Source organism: Sinocyclocheilus grahami, unplaced genomic scaffold, assembly GCF_001515645.1.
Source record: "Sinocyclocheilus grahami isolate Dianchi unplaced genomic scaffold, SAMN03320097.WGS_v1.1 scaffold296.1, whole genome shotgun sequence".
Classification (NCBI taxonomy): Eukaryota; Metazoa; Chordata; class Actinopteri; order Cypriniformes; family Cyprinidae; genus Sinocyclocheilus; species Sinocyclocheilus grahami.
In genome coordinates, this window is record NW_015505475.1 from 293,460 (window position 1) to 310,901 (window position 17,442).

The window sequence follows — 17,442 nt, forward strand, 5'->3', positions numbered from 1 at the left end:
TCTCTCTCTCTCTCTCTCTCTCTCTCTCTCTCTCTCTCTCTCTCGCTCTCTCATTCAGCTCAGTTCCAACAATGAACTGTTCCAATTATACATTTATTTTCACATCGCTATGAGAAGCGTTAAACATGGATACAGTTAATACAGCGTGCAGATGCCGCACTGTATTAAAGCTTTAATCAGGATAAAACCGTATATTAAAAGCTAACATAAGCAGTAGCATTTACAACAGCGTATCTAAAAGTCTGAGACAACAACAAACAAAAAACATAAGCCATTAAAACCATTAAAAGCCATGCTTGCACAGGTTCTGCCTTATCCTCTTCAATAATATTCTCTGCTTCTCAATCGGGCTCAAACTGATAAGCGATATTAACGATGCTGTTGTTTACAATACAACCGGAGCACATGCCACTAAGGTGAGGGGCGGGATGTTTAGATGCAGTCACAACACACTGGACTAGCTAACCAATCAGAGCCCATCGTGTATTTCTGAGGGTGGGGCTTCATAAAAGAAGGAAATGATCAGCCCTTTTCTCAGAGAAGGGACAGAGCAGTGTGGAGTAAAGGTAAATTATGTGAAAAATAATGTGTGTTTTAAAAAAAAGAAGCATTAACATGTTAAGACTGCACCCCATAAACACAATCAAGCCTAGAAAAAACCCAGTGAACTACCCCTTTAAAAAACAAACAAACAAAAAAAAAATTGTTTTTCTTCTTTTTTCAGAAATACTGCACATTTACATTTTTCTCCTAAATAAATTCTGGTAAATACTCCTTTAAAAAGAGTTTTTTTTATTTTTGACTAGAACACGTGGATATTTTGTCATTCTTGCACTATAATACTGACCTTTGATTTCAGTGATTTGGACTATGAGATGGACACTTGCTTCTTGCACTTTACTTTTTTACGTTTAGATTTCATTTAGTTTAATGAAATAGTTTCATAAAATATTCTTAAGTAAAATTGTTTTTTTTTTTTGGTGGGAAATTAATCATTTAGATTAATCGATAAATTAGTCGATAGATTAATCGAAATAAAAATCGTTGTTAGTGGCAGCCCTAATATACAGTACCAGTCAAAAGTTTGGACGCACGAATGAGAAATGTGTCCAAACTTTTGACTATTCTGTACTGTAATATAGCCTACAAATAAAGAATATCGGCCGATATATCGATATCGGGCTTTTTTTACTCCTTAATATTGGTATCAGCATCAACCCCCAAAAAACCCATATCGGTCGGGCTCTAATTTAACTAACTAATAAATAAGCTTTCCATTGATGTATGGTTTGTTAGGATAGGACAATATTTGGCCGAGATACAACTATTTGAAAATCTGGAATCTGAGGGTGCAAGAAAATCTAAATACCGAGAAAATTGCCTTTAAAGTTGTCCAAATGAAGTTCTTAGCAATGCATATTACTAATCAAAAATGTTATATATGTTAAGTTAAAAAGTTTTGATATATTTATGGTAGGAAATTTACAAAATATCTTCATGGAACATGATCTTTACTTATTAACCTAATGATTTTTGGCATAAAAGAATGTATACAATGCATTTATTGGCTATTGCTACAAATACTGGTCTGCTTATCTCTAATGATTGGAAATTTTATCCTTTACCATCTCTGAGTATCAACAGCTCCTTTGAATCACATTCAACCACTATTACCCACCCTCTTAAAATCCATTTTATATTTGTTTATCGACCCCCAGGACCACTAGGTAACTTTGTAGAAGAATTAGATGTGCTGCTCTCAAACTTTCCTGAGGATGGTACTCCCCTAGTTATGCTTGGAGACTTCAACATCCACCTAGATCAGGGGGAGGCAAGTTCGGTCCTAGAGAGCCGCAGTCCTTCAGAGTTCAGCTCCAACCCTAATCAAACACACCTAAACAAGCTAATCAACGTCTTCAGGATTACTAAGGCTATAGGCAGGGGAGTTTTTTTTTCAGGGTAACTTCATCCTCACTCTTAACCTCAACATGGTTCCTGACACAACACGCATCACTTTTCGACGTAACCTTCTCTCTCACCCTCCCGGCTATCTGCTATGGTTTCATCTTTGGTTCCTTCTCCTGAACAGTTATCATCTCTTGATGTTAACCGTGCTACTGATACTTTCTGCTCCACTCTTACGTCTTGTTTAGACACTTTCTGCCCCTTGTCTTCCAGGCCAGCTCGTACCACCTCTTCTGCCCCTTGGCTATCTGATGTTCTCCGTGAGTATCGTTCTAAGCTCAGAGCTGCAGAAAGAGTATGGCGCAAATCACAAAATCCTACTGACTTTAACGTATATCAATCACTTCTCTCTTCATTCTCTGCTAATGCCTCCACTGCTAAAAGGACATACTATCACAACAAAATTAACAATTCGCCTAACTCTCGCATGCTCTTTAAAAAAATTTCCTCTCTCCTTTGTCCTCCTCCTCCTCCTCTTTCATCAACTCTAACAGCTGACGACTTTGCCACATTCTTCATTAATAAAATTACAAACCTCAGTGCACAATTTGCCACACCACAAACTGTCAAACACATCTTACCAGCAAACATACACTCGTTTTCATCCTTCTCTCCACTCTCTGAGGCAGAAGTCTCTAAACTCATCCTTTCCAATCCTACTACTTGATGACTACTTGTCCGCTTGATCCTATTATTTCTCCTCTCCTTCAATTCATTTCTCCTGCCGTTGTACCCTGCACTCACTCACATCGTTAACACATCCCTTCACACTGGTGTTTTTCCCTCAACATTTATGACTACTTGTCCGCTTGATCCTATTCCATCTCATCTCCTTCAATTCATTTCTCCTGCCGTTGTACCCTGCACTCACTCACATCGTTAACACATCCCTTCACACTGGTGTTTTTCCCTCAACATTTAAACAGGCTCATATAACCCCACTTCTTAAGAAACCCACTCTTAACCCAACTCTTTTAGAGAACTACAGACCGGTTTCCCTTCTGCCTTTCATTGCAAAAACACTTGAGTTGTGTTCAACCAAGTCTCAGCCTTTCTCACAGAGAACAACCTCCTGGACAGCAACCAATCTGGCTTCAGAAGTGGACATTCGACCAAGACTGGCTTGCTCTCAGTTGTTGAAGCCCTAAGACTGGCAAGAGCAGCTTCCAAACCTTCTATACTTATTTTGCTGGATCTGTCTGCTGCTTTTGAAATGGTGAATCACCAGATTCTCTGTCAACCCTATTGAAAAATGGCATCTCAGGAACCGCACGCCAGTGGTTTGAGTCTTACCTCTCAGATGGGTCCTTCAAGGTATCTTGGAGAGGTGAGGTGTCCAAGTCGCAACATCTAGCTATTGGGGTACCTCAGGGCTCAGTACTTAGACCACTTCTCTTCTCTGTCTACATGGCATCACTAGGTTCTGTCATTCAGAAACATGGCTTTTCATATCACTGCTATGCTGATGACACTCAACTCTTCCTCTCATTCTATCCTGACGATAGCTGCTCGCATCTCAGCATGTCTAACAGACATTTCTTGTTGGATGACGGACCATCACCTTCAACTCAACCTGGCTAAGACAGAACTGCTTGTGGTTTCAACAAACCCATCACTTTATCAAAATTTCACCATCCAGTTAGGCTCATCAACCATAACTCCTTCAAAAACAGCCAGAAACCTTGGAGTTGTGATCGATTTCTTTCTTTCAGAACATGCAACACAACTCCTTGTTCAAGCTCTTGTTCTATCCAGTCTGGACTATTGCAATGCTCTCTTGGCAGGTCTTCCAGCCACTTCTATCAAACCTCTACAATTAATCCAAAATGCCGCTGCAAGATTAATCTTTAATGAGCCGAAAAGAACACGTCACACTTCTGTTCATCAATTTGCACTGGCTACCAGTAGCTGCTCGCATTAAATTCAAGGCATTAATGTTTGCCTACAAAACCACCACTGGCTCTGCACCCATTTACCTAAATTCATTACTTCAGAGTTATGTGCCCTCTAGAAGCTTGCGTTCTGCAAGTGAACGGCGTATTATTGTGCCATCTGAAAGAGGCACAAAATCACTTTTTCACTAACTGTTCCCTCCTGGTGGAATGACCTGCCCAAATCAATCCGAACAGCTGAGTCCTTAACCATCTTCAAGAAACAACTAAAAACACATCTGTTCCACATTTATTTGACCCTCTAACTCTAACACTTTCTATTCTATTTTAATTCTACTTTATCTAAATCTATACTTTATCTTTATTTAAAAAACAACAAAAACAAACAATAGCTTTCTATTTTTTTCTATTCTATCTACTTGTTTTTCTTTGTGTGTGTGTGTGTGTGTGTGTGTGTATAATAAATAAATATATATGTGTATATGCATTTATATATTATATTATATTTATATACACCTTGCTATGTGTACTGTGTTAGGCTAACCGAGACTTGTCATTTGCACTTATATATTGTTGCTCTTTTGTTCGTTTTGACTGCTTTTATTGTCCTCATTTGTAAATCGCTTTGGATAAAAGCGTCTGCTAAATGTAAATGTAAATATCTCCGTGCAACTTAAAACTGGTTTTGTGCTCTAGGGTCACATATCAACTTATTTACTGAACTGTTGTATAAAATCACATTTAAACTCATGATATTCGGGACAAAATCAGCACTCATGTGATAGGCTACTGCTCTCCTTGCTCGTGTGATATCGTATGATATAAATATGAGACAACTCATACAGGGGCATTTTTGCCCCAATATCTTGAATTTAAGGCATAACTGCATTTATGAATTTGCTGTTGCCCTGCATCGTATTTGTGAACAGTCAACTGTATGAAATGTAAGATAATGTAAAGGTCTGGGGCCAGTGCGTTGGCTGCGTTAAAATATTTTAATCTAGTTTTTTTACTAAAATACTAAAATATTTTTATTTAGTTATTTTTTTCATAACTAATTGTATTTATACAGTTTAGGTATTTATTTACTTTTCTGTTCTTTTATTTATTTTATTTATATCTTGTCCAGTGTTGTTTGAGACCTCTGCCATTTTCACCACTAAAGTGCTATTACTTTGTTGTTGATTATTTTTTGACCAATTATTATATTTAGTTTTTGCAGATCTAGATGACAGAATTCTGTGTATATTAATGCTTATTAGAGTGTCATGTTTTTAGCTTAGCAAAGGGGTGCCCAAACTCGGTCTTGGAGGGCCGGTGTCCTGCAGAGTTTAGCTCCAACTTGCCCTAAAACCCCTGTCTTCAAGTTTCTAGTATGCCTATTAAGAGCTTGTTTAGGTGGTTCAGGTGTGTTTAATTGAGGTTGGAGCTAAACTCTTCAGGACACCGGCCCTCCAGGACCGAGTTTGGGCACCCCTGGCTTAGCAGTATTCTAAAAGTCAAGTTTGATGCTGTTGTAATGTAGGTCTCACATGCTGCCCATGTGGATAGCAATACAACTCACTACAGTTAATGATCTACACTGTTTGCTGCAGAATAATAAAAAAAAAAACCTGCTTAATTCCATTGATTACAACAACAAAAAACAGACAAATTCACCCAGCAGGTGTGGAAAAATGTTAATTTTAGATTAGGCAAAACCATAGGCAGATGTGAATTGATTATTGATTAACTGATTTTGAATTTTATTTGAGAGCATGGTCCAGCGCATATGTTGTGCTACTGTCTGCCTCAAATCTGAGGGTGAATTGATTGATTACTCTGACATGCTGGTCTACATTCACAAATCAGCTTTTAAATGTGGCTCTTTCCACCTTCATAAATAATCCAGTTTGTTTGTGGCTCACTCTGGATCTGGTCTCAATTCATAGTCTATTTTGAGCAGCAGTGTTCTCAGCTGCTTCTGTATTTGTGCATTATTCCAGCTCTTCATTTGGCAATCACAGAGCCTGTTTACCCTATAAACCACAAACTGGTATTTTTAGTGTTGTGGCACCAACCCAGTCTGACATGATGCCCAGCAATGAGCACACTGAGAATTGGCTATCATTCAGTTCATGAGTTCAACAGTCACACAACCAAGGAAATTCATTAGTATGACACAAGTTTTGACATTGCATAATTATGTAATAAATTGGTGTGTCCATCTAGCTTTTTTAAATGCAATACACCGTTTTTGGTTACACTACTTGGGCTAACAATTCTACAAATGTCTTCTAGTCATTGCATGCTGCACTTGGATTTGTGAGATGTGAATATACATAAGAAAACCAGAAATTTGTCTGTAGCCACCACCTTTCAGTATTCTTATAATACGCCAAATATCTATTCATGACTTGGCATTAAATCAGATCATATGACTTGAGTTTGCTGCACTGAGCGTAACACTCTGCAGTCAGAGAGGAAGGATGAGCAGCGGACATCATACTGTTAGTAGAGCAGCATTTGTAATATTACAGCTCTGTAGGGTCACCTGACGTCTCTCCTTTCATCCTCAGGCCCCTTAATGTTCAACAGCTCCGCCCTCTCCAAACCCACAGACGGTGATGTCACCTCTAATGGCTCTGCCCCCAGCAGTAAAGAATACAACCGGCAGCTCACCGCACTAAACTGCTCTGTGCGCGACTGGATCACCAAGCATGTCAATGACAACCCCCTGTGCGACCTCAACCCCATCTTCCGTGACTATGAGCGACACCTGGCCAGCATCGAGAAGAAATATGGCAGCGGCATGTCAGAAAGCAGGGCGGAGAGCACGTCGTTTGGAGGGGAGCAGAAGCAGCTTCTGACGAGCGGAACAACTGCTTCTGTTTCCGGCACGAATGCTGCTGTGACCGCGTCTGTCAGCGGTGCAGCGCCACAGCTCTTTTCATCTAAAGACAAGGATGCTGCTGCAGCAGACAAACCAGCAGCCACAGCTCCTCCAGGCGTCTCCTTTAATTTCGGCCAGAAGGTGGACAGCTCTGCGCTTGGCGCACTTGTGTCCAGCGGTGCACCGTCGTTCTCGTTTTCCTCCTCTTCAGGCGTGTCTGTGTTCGGAACAGCGGTCAGTAGTGTCAGTCCTGCGGTGTCATCCTCTCTGAATGCAGCCAGCAACAGCCAGACTGCAGGTACGTGAGCAGCACATTCACTAATGGAGCTTTTCCACTGCATGGTACGGCACGGTACGGTTCACATTTGGGGGGTTTTCAACTGGGTACAGTACCTGGTACTTTTTTTAGGTACCACCTCGTACCATTACCAAAACGTGACGTGTAGGGTTGTGACGGTGAGGAAATTTTCCCACCGGTTAATCGATGTATGACAACACCGGTAATACCAGTATCACTACGGGGGCGGGGCGTTCCCTGTTTTCCCGGTTTCCTTTGCTTTTAAATAGCTTGTAAAAGCGCCGTGCACATTTTTACTTTCACTTTTGAATTAGCGGCAGTTCGGCGTCAATTGCTTGAATGCAACAACAAAATGCAACGTCAAACTCACTTTAGCCTATTATATAAAACATAGAACTTTTATTAACCAAACGAATAAAAATACACCATGCTATAGGGCAGGCTATGCCTAATATAAAATAACAAATAACTTACATAAAGTTTAAATAGGTATACAAAACTGGAAATAGGATAAGTAAACATGCATAATATATAACCAAATAAATAAGAAACGTAGAACGTTTATTAGCAAAACGAGTAAGAAAGCTTGAGGAGGCAGGGCATACACCTTGCTGTCAAATAAAATAAATTACACAAAGTTTAAATAAAGTAAAAATCAGCAAACAAAGTGGAACCAATTAAATAAGAAATTAATGTTTAAAAAAAACTTCCAAAGTCACAGGCTTTTCAAAATCCAAAATACTGCCAAACCAAGCCGAGTCGTACCACGCAGTGGAAAAGCGCCATAATACAGCAAACACACTCATTCACATTCACAAATCAGCTTCTCACTGTAAAGTTGTAAGTGCTGTCTTCTAGTTTGTATTTCAAGTAGTGCCGTCAAACGATTAATCGTGATTAATCGCATCCAAAATATTATGTATATGTGACCCTGGACCACAAAACCAGTCATAAGTGTAAATTTTTCAAAATTGAGATTTGTACATCATCTGAAAGCTGAATAAATAAGCTTTGGGGGTAAGCGATTTTTCAAAAACGCTTTAGAAAACTGATTCGGGCCGACTAGCAAAACAAACTTGTAGCCAATCAGCAGTAAGGGGCGTGCACAGGATGGACATTAGCGAGCCGAGCTACAGAAAGATAGAGATGGCGGATAAAAAAACAAAAGAGGAAAACGAAAAGAAGGCTTAAGGCAAGAAGTAGGAGCCGTGTAAATATCGGATCAGCTTTCCAGCACTGGAGAGAACTCAAGGAGCGGAAGGCCTGCGATCGGACGCCGAGGTTGCTTTGTTTCTTCTCGATAGGTGAGTAGCACCGTGTCTGCGCCGCAACAGCTAAAGTCTGTCTAGTACAGTGGACGTGACAAAGCGACCGTTGAAAATCATTTGAAATTTGTGTCGATACGTCATGAATAGAACGCAGCAGCAGTTTTCTGTCGGGGATTTGTCGTGCCGCGCCGCATCCAGTGTAGGGTTGTGACGGTGAGGAAATTTTCCCACCGGTTAATCGATGTATGACAACACCGGTAATACCAGTATCACTACGGGGGCGGGGCGTTCCCTGTTTTCCCGGTTTCCTTTGCTTTTAAATAGCTTGTAAAAGCGCCGTGCACATTTTTACTTTCACTTTTGAATTAGCGGCAGTTCGGCGTCAATTGCTTGAATGCAACAACAAAATGCAACGTCAAACTCACTTTAGCCTATTATATAAAACATAGAACTTTTATTAACCAAACGAATAAAAATACACCATGCTATAGGGCAGGCTATGCCTAATATAAAATAACAAATAACTTACATAAAGTTTAAATAGGTATACAAAACTGGAAATAGGATAAGTAAACATGCATAATATATAACCAAATAAATAAGAAACGTAGAACGTTTATTAGCAAAACGAGTAAGAAAGCTTGAGGAGGCAGGGCATACACCTTGCTGTCAAATAAAATAAATTACACAAAGTTTAAATAAAGTAAAAATCAGCAAACAAAGTGGAACCAATTAAATAAGAAATTAATGTTTAAAAAAAACTTCCAAAGTCACAGGCTTTTCAAAATCCAAAATACTGCCAAACAGGCACTTTTGCAATCTCGTTGATAGCAGAGGAGCGGATCCAGCGTGAGCTTGATGGGGCGACACGGAATAAAAAAAGTTTTTCAGGAGTCGCAGGAGTATAGGCGGCGCAACTAATGACATGTGAATAATCCCGCCCACTCTATAGCGATTAAACTGCAGTGGAAACGCAAACCGAGTCGAGCCGTGCCGTACTTGCCCATGCCAAGCCGAGTCGTACCACGCAGTGGAAAAGCGCCATAATACAGCAAACACACTCATTCACATTCACAAATCAGCTTCTCACTGTAAAGTTGTAAGTGCTGTCTTCTAGTTTGTATTTCAAGTAGTGCCGTCAAACGATTAATCGTGATTAATCGCATCCAAAATATTATGTATATGTGACCCTGGACCACAAAACCAGTCATAAGTGTAAATTTTTCAAAATTGAGATTTGTACATCATCTGAAAGCTGAATAAATAAGCTTTGCATTGATGTATGATAGGACAATATTTGGCAGAGATACAACGGTTTGAAAATCTGGAATCTGAGGTTAAAGCTGTAGCGATTTCTCTGAGACGTTACATGTCACAGTTTTAAGTCTAAATGTCCTGTACAGAGCACATTCAGGGCTTTTCAGAGATACCAAATGATTGGATGTTTCACCATGACCACTCCCTCTCCTTGGTCTCTAAATGGCTGACATTAATTTAGTGTAACACTCTTATGGAAATATGATAAATAATGTTTTGTAATTATTTAAATCTGACTAATTTTCAAATTGTTTGTCATAAATCAACATCTCAGGAATAAGTTATGGGGTTTCGAATCAAAATATGACCTTCTGTTATGAAACAGGACATCAATTTCATACACGTCCACTACAGAGAACACCAGGACTTAAAGCATGTTTATTACACATTTTGGGAGACACAACAAATGAATAGAGAAAAAATTATATATAAATATCCTTTTAAATATTAGATTTTATGAAAATCTTGCTAATTATTACTCCCATTATTGCACTTATTTGTTCACTCTGTTGCCCCAAAAACACATTAGTATGCAAATTAGATACAGTTTATAGATGCATTGTATTTAATGGAAAAACTGTTTATGGCCATTTTACACATTTTGCAAAGAAAAATGTTTTTTTTATATATATATATATATATATATATATATATATATATATATATCTTTCATAACATAGTTGAGAATTATCTTTATATACAGTTTGGTATAAAAAATTAATTGATTTGTGATTTAAAACAAAAATCCCACTGTTTTTGCCTTTTCATGTCTATTCATGTCTTTTTATTTTTTTTAAAACAGTCTTTTTAAAGTTCCGAATAAAATATAATTTTTCAAAAATTAAATTTTTCTAATTTTTTCTTATGTTCTAAATAGTGCTGGGCGGTATTAATACCAGTGTTTATTTTTCTAATGATATGAATTTTTTAAATACCGCAATACCGGTTTGTTGTTGTTTTCGTTACAAAAAATAAATAAATAAATACACAAGCGGGATCATACCATTATGTGAAAGAAGAAGGGACACACGCTCTGAAGATAGCGAGTGTAGTGGTACAGGCCAGGTACACGAGCCAAAAGAGCCGAACTTCCCATCACTATCATGCATGGAAAAATATATACCGTGAAACCGGTATAATTTTGAAAAATACCGTGATATAAATTTTTGGTCATACCGCCCAGCACTAGTTCTAAACAATGTAATGACATGACAAAATACTAAATTCCCAAAACTGTTTTTTCCTGGTAGTCAGGAGGATATATTTTGAAGTATTTACATGTATATATTTATATTCATATAATTTATATTGTATATAAATATTTTTAATATATAAACATAACATCTTTTTCTTAAATATTTACATGCATGTGTGTGTATTTATATATACATAATATACTAAAACAACTGAAAATCACTGTTTATTTTATTTGTATACTCTATTGTATTTATTTGTGCTGTTGCATGTAGTTAGATAAATTATTCTTATTTTCTTTATTTTTATTTGACAGTATAGTTTTTCCCTAAACATAGGACATTCCGAACGTACCGAAACAGTGACTCTAGAACTGTGATATAAACTGAACCGTGAGTAAGTTGAACCGTTCCACCCCTATAATATACTGTTTATTGTTACGATCTCGATATCAAAAGATCAAATCAAAGATTTTTTTAATAAAAAAAAAAAAATGGTGCGGCGCACTGTTTTGTTTACACATACTAAAGCGCGGATGATGCTCGCTGTGTTTTCAGCTTCTGCCGTCTCACTATGATGATATGAACACGAATGTCATCTCCAGCTGCTCTGAGAGTCACTTCATTAGCATTTTACCATTTCATTTGAGAAAACTACCGTCATATCACATACACAGCAGCTGCAAGTTCTTCACAGTTCTTCTTTACTAAAGTACCTGTACAGTGTGGGGGAAGAATACACATTCAAGAAACGCGTTCTAATCGATAATGAAATTGCCCATGGGCTATTCTCATCAATTGTATCGATTAGAACTTGCAGATGATGCATCATTTGTCATATCACTCACAGAATTAACATTTATATCAGGATTATTTTTTATTTCACTTTTTTTTTCTTCTCATAAATGTACTGTTTTCTCTTATTTTAGATGAGAATGGGAAGGAATCAGAGGAGCCGCCTGTTCCTGTGGTGAAAGAGATCAAGGAGAAAGACGCCTTCTACTCCAAAAAGTACACATCACGTACCGTCACTCAATCTTTAAACACATCATCTGTCTCATATCTTATATTCCAAAATGATCTTTTCCGCAGGTGTAAGTTGTTTTATAAGAAGGACGGAGAGTTTAAGGAGAAGGGGGTGGGAACACTGCATCTGAAGATGGTGGCTGAGAGCAAACTTCAGCTTTTGGTGCGAGCCGACACCAACCTGGGTAAGTGTCTGCATCTGTGTGTCATTAGTGAATTGAATCTCTTCACTGCAACCCGTCAAAATAAAGGTTTAGTTTAACGTTAAGAAACTGTCAGAATATATTACTATTTAGCAGTCTTAAGACTCAATGCTACTACTGCTAATAAATATGAATAAATCTTTATTTTTAAAGGAATAATCACATTGGTTTTCTTATTAATTTTAACAGTTGTGTTGTGCAGCACTTTTGTTTTCCAAAAAATAAAAGGGTTTAATTTTCATTTGATTAGGATAAATTAAATTTATGTTTTATGCCTTTATCTGATTACCAGAAAAATTAAGAACATTTTATAGGGCCCTATTATTGTTTAAAAAAGGACCCATACAAAAAAAAGTATAGGTTTGAAAAACAGGCATGTGGCTTAATTTCTTTTTATTAATTCACCATTTGTAAACTGATGTTTACTGTTCATTTTTTAGAAATATCAATAGCATTTGTATTAAAACTATATTCACTGAATGTAATCAAAAAAATCGAGAATCGAATCGGGACATCTGAATCGATACCCAACCCTAACCGTTTACTAAAGTACCTGTACAGTGTGGGGGAAGAATACACATTCAAGAAACGCGTTCTAATCGATAATGAAATTGCCCATGGGCTATTCTCATCAATTGTATCGATTAGAACTTGCAGATGATGCATCATTTGTCATATCACTCACAGAATTTCACAAACATTTATAACAGGATTATTTTTTATTTCACTTTTTTTTCTTCTCATAAATGTACTGTTTTCTCTTATTTTAGATGAGAATGGGGAGGAATCAGAGGAGCCGCCTGTTCCTGTGGTGAAAGAGATCAAGGAGAAAGACGCCTTCTACTCCAAAAAGTACACATCACGTACCGTCACTCAATCTTTAAACACATCATCTGTCTCATATCTTATATTCCAAAATGATCTTTTCCGCAGGTGTAAGTTGTTTTATAAGAAGGACGGAGAGTTTAAGGAGAAGGGGGTGGGAACACTGCATCTGAAGATGGTGGCTGAGAGCAAACTTCAGCTTTTGGTGCGAGCCGACACCAACCTGGGTAAGTGTCTGCATCTGTGTGTCATTAGTGAATTGAATCCAATTACAGATTAATCTTGAGAAACTTTTTCAGGCTGATAATATTTACAACAATTGTTGAGCTCTGTGTTAATTGAGATGTACAGTACTGTTAAAAAAATCACTGTTTGGGATTTTTGTTTTTTAAAGAAGTTTCTGTAAACGAAGTATTACAAAGGAAAAAATCTATTTTAATATAATTTAGGCAAGGCAAGTTTATTTATGTAGCACATTTCATACACGATGGTAATTCAAAGTGCTTTACATAAAAGGAATTAAAACATTTTTAAAAAATCACTCAATCAATAAAAACAAGGAATTTAAAGTGATTTAAAAGTTGATTTAAAATGAATTAAAACCGTTAAGAATAGAAAATGCTAATTATACAAAGTACAGTGCAGTCAGTTCGGACATACCACAGTGCTCGTTCAGTAAATGTACAGCTAAACAGTTTGAGTCTGGATTTAAATGTGGCTAATGTTTGAAAACACATTGTTTGAAAGCACATCTGATTTCTTCTGGAAGCTGATTCCAACTGCGAGCGGCAAAATAGCTAAAAGCAGATCCCCCTTGTTTTGTGTGAACCCTTGGTATTTCTAACTGACTCGATCCTAATGATCTGAGTGGTCTGTTAGGTTTATATTCAGTGAACATATCTGCAATGTATTTAGGTCTTAGGCCATTTAGTGATTTATAAATGAGTAAAAGTACTTTAAAATTAATCCTAAATGTAACTGGAAGCCAGTGTAAAGACCTGAGGACTGGTGTGATATGCTCAGATTTTCTGGTTCTAGTCAGAATTCAAGAAAAGCTTGTCTTTTTGGGAAGGCCGGTGAGGAGACCATTACAATAGTCCACCCTGCTGGTAATAAAGGCATGAACAAGTTTCTCCAAGTCTTGACTTTGGAAACAAAACATCTAATTCTTGTAATGTTTTTAAGACGATAGTTACTGCTTTGACATGACTGTTGAAACTAAGCTCTGACTCCAGAATCACACCAAGATTCTTGGCTTGATTTTTAGTTGTGTATATTGTGCGTGTAATTTATTTTATGCCTGTAGACTAGAGCAAATGTTCAGCATCATTACTCCAGTCTTCAGTGTCACATGATCCTTCAGAAAGCTGATTTATAATCAATGTTGGAAACCGTTGTACTCTTTAATATTTTTTGGGACCTGTGATACTTTTTTTTAGGATTTTTTGATCAATAAAAAGTTAAAAAGAACAGTGTTTGTTAAATAATAAATAGTATAAAAACAAATAATACAGTTTTTTCTGTATTTTTGATCTAATAAAATACAACCTTGATGAGCATAAGAGACTCAAAAACATTAGAAATCTTACTGATCCCATGCTTTTGAACGGCGTGTAACTTGAGATTTTACAATTGATATAGCCATGAGAGGTAATCACCGTTATCAATGCCATTTGATCTGTTTCATCAAATAGAGTTGCAGTGGTTAGATATAAGACACACAAGGTGTGTTTGATTAACAGAGATCAAATTATTAGAGGAAATCTGGATCCCCCCCTGCAGGCCATTTCATGAAATGCAGTCAACTAGTTTAAATAATCGGCAGGTATTTTTGACAGAGTTGTCATGAAAGTGCACCCTAAACATTCTAATATGCTGATTTGGTGCTCAAAAAACTGTATCAATACTGAAAACTGTTTTTGCGGTTTAATATTTTTTTGGAAACCATGATAAACTGCCGTTAAGATGTTTAGGGTAAGTAAGATTTGAGAAAAAGACAAAAATATTACTTCAAGGACACATTCAATTGATCAAAACTGGCACTTTATATTTAAAATATAAGGAACAATACTGGCCTAAAGTTATGCAGTTTTAGTTTGTACAACAAAACTTCACATGGCTTAAGATGGATGTATGTATGTGTGCTTACTGGCTTCTCTGTTTTTTTTATAGGGAACATCTTTTTGAACATTATGGTGCCCTCTTCCATGCCCTGCTCACGAACTGGCAAAAACAACGTGATGGTGGTATGCGTGCCAAACCCTCCTGTGGATGACAAGAACCCCAGTACGCCCGTCCCAGTGCTCGTACGCGTGAAAACAGCAGAGGATGCAGATGAGCTGCATCGAATCCTGCAAGAGAAAAAAGCCTAAAGCAGCATCCACCCCCGCTCATATGTGTTTTTGACAATGCGGCTCGTACGACTCCAGTAACACGACACACACATTTACTCTCTGTCTGATCTAGAACTGTTCGTCTGCGTCCTGTAAATCGTCTAGAAGAGTGACGTAACCAATCAGTTCACCTACTGTGAAATCACTCGTGGTCCTACTGTAAATGCTGCTCATTGTATCAGAGATGGTTGAGAAAAGTCGATCGATAATGATGACGGCCACATTTTATTATAGCAAAGACGCGAGTCTGGATTCATCGACATTCCTTTGGGTTTTAATTTAGCTGCTATTTAAGGAATTCTTCGAGGTTTAGATGGAGCCGGCTGTTTTACAAGGATTGTTTCGTTGATTCGTTTTTAATTCTGTGACTCAGTTTTCAAAGGCAAGTGTGGAGAAGATCTGTACAGTTTTCCATGCTTGCAGGAGGGACTGTTTAGAGGTCAGTATTACATTGAAGATCTTGAAATATTGATTTGCTTCTAATACTTTTTTGTTTTTGAGAACAAAATAGGCATCCGAAGATTTCCACTGCTCTAATCAAAAGTAATTCCCCACAGTTTTGAGGAATATATGAGGAAGTGATCAGATAGACGTGGTTATTTTTTATATATAAACAACTCATTTTCTCACTGTACTTTCTGTGATGGTTTTTATTTTGGATTATGGCACGTGTGGATGTTGTGTTCTGTACATTGAGTGATCTGATGTATGTAAACCATAGAACTGCTGAGGTTGAGAATGAATGCTTTATGGCAATCTGTCCTGAAAGTGATCTCTGGAAGTTTATTTTTAATTCTTTCCCCTGTACGTGGCCTTTTTACTGCCTTATGAGGTATGTGTTTTAAGTGTTGAGCAGCACTAGATCTACCTTACATTCATTTACCGGTGAATAAATCAAATGAACCTGATATGATTTGTTTCATTTCCAGCACACGCGTGATGCAAATCAAGTTTTATTTTTATTTTTTGGTTGTCCTACTTACTGAATGAATCTTAAATATTAAAAATAGTGTTATAATTGACAATGTTGTATTTGGTACCTTTTTTGTTTTAGTAACAACATCGTAATTAGAAGAATGGATCTACAAACCAACATTTAGTCACGAATGTACTACAAAATTACTATAAAATCTGTCATTTACTCTCTCATTTCATCCCAACCTGTGAAAAAAGATTTCGATTAGACATTTTGGTGATCGTTGACTTCCATTGTATGGATAAAAAATATATAAATTTTGTGTTGCACATAAGTGAGTCAGGTTTAGAACAACATGAGGGTTATCGAACAACATTCCCTCTGCATCCCCGTTACTCATTCTGGCACGAATGTCATTTAGACGCAAATATAAGTAATAAGGTTGCAAACCTCATTTAATAAGTAGGACAATTAATATAACAGCTTATTTAGTATTTGGTCTAACGGACCGTTGGTTTTACGTATTTAACGGATGAACAATACAGTATATATTCTAAAGGTTAAACACCTACTTTCACTGAGAGAACTGTCCATTCACTAACACAGCTGATGATTTGCTTTGTATGATCAATCATCAAGAAGATTCTGTTGAAGTGCTGCCCCCTTGTGTTTTTGCTGTTAGAACTGGAAGCTCTGACTAACACGCTCCATATCACAAGCTTAAATAGAATTAAAATCAAATGTATGAAACTGAAAGATAAATAGAAACAAATCAATGTTTTCAAGTAGTTGCAAGCTAGTTTAGGACCAACAATCTTTAACATTTCCTATACGTTAAGGAATATATATGAAGTGAAGTGACATGTGGCCAAGTATGGTGACCCATACTCGGAATTAGTGCTCTGCATTTATCCCATCCAAAGTGCACACCCCACGCACACCGTGAACACACACCCGGAGCAGTGGGCAGCCATTTTTTTTGCTGCGGCGCCCGGGGGGAGCAATTGGGGGTTCGGTGCCTTGCTCAAGGGCACCTCAGTCGTGGTATTGAAGGTGGGAGAGAGCACTGTACATTCACTCCCCCCACCTACAATACCTGCCGGTACGAGACTCGAACCCACAACATTTGGAAGTTATGGAGGCCCAATGACTCGAACCCACAAATATATATTTATTTTAAATTATGTGTACCAATTTGCTCTGTGCAGTTCTTTTTAAAGACTCTAACCAGCTGGTGAATCCAACCGAATCAAACACAGCCTGAATCAACGACT

At 37.5% G+C, this 17,442-nt stretch overlaps 1 protein-coding gene across 2 annotated transcripts in view; it reads left to right on the forward strand.

Annotated features, from left to right (window-relative positions):
• Nucleotides 1-15,906, forward strand: part of LOC107601009 (nuclear pore complex protein Nup50-like) — a 30,737-nt gene extending 14,831 nt beyond the window's left edge. The window contains exons 5-8 of one of the 2 annotated variants that reach the window (XM_016293028.1): nt 6,416-7,027; nt 11,735-11,816; nt 11,898-12,016; nt 15,032-15,906. In XM_016293028.1, the coding sequence (XP_016148514.1) occupies nt 6,416-7,027; nt 11,735-11,816; nt 11,898-12,016; nt 15,032-15,231 (1,013 nt within the window). In that variant the 3' untranslated portion in view covers nt 15,232-15,906. Of the gene's footprint in view, nt 1-6,415; nt 7,028-11,734; nt 11,817-11,897; nt 12,017-12,804; nt 12,887-12,967; nt 13,087-15,031 lie in introns of both variants that reach the window. The other variant, XM_016293026.1, reaches the window with a different exon arrangement.
• Nucleotides 15,907-17,442: the final 1,536 nt, after the last annotated feature.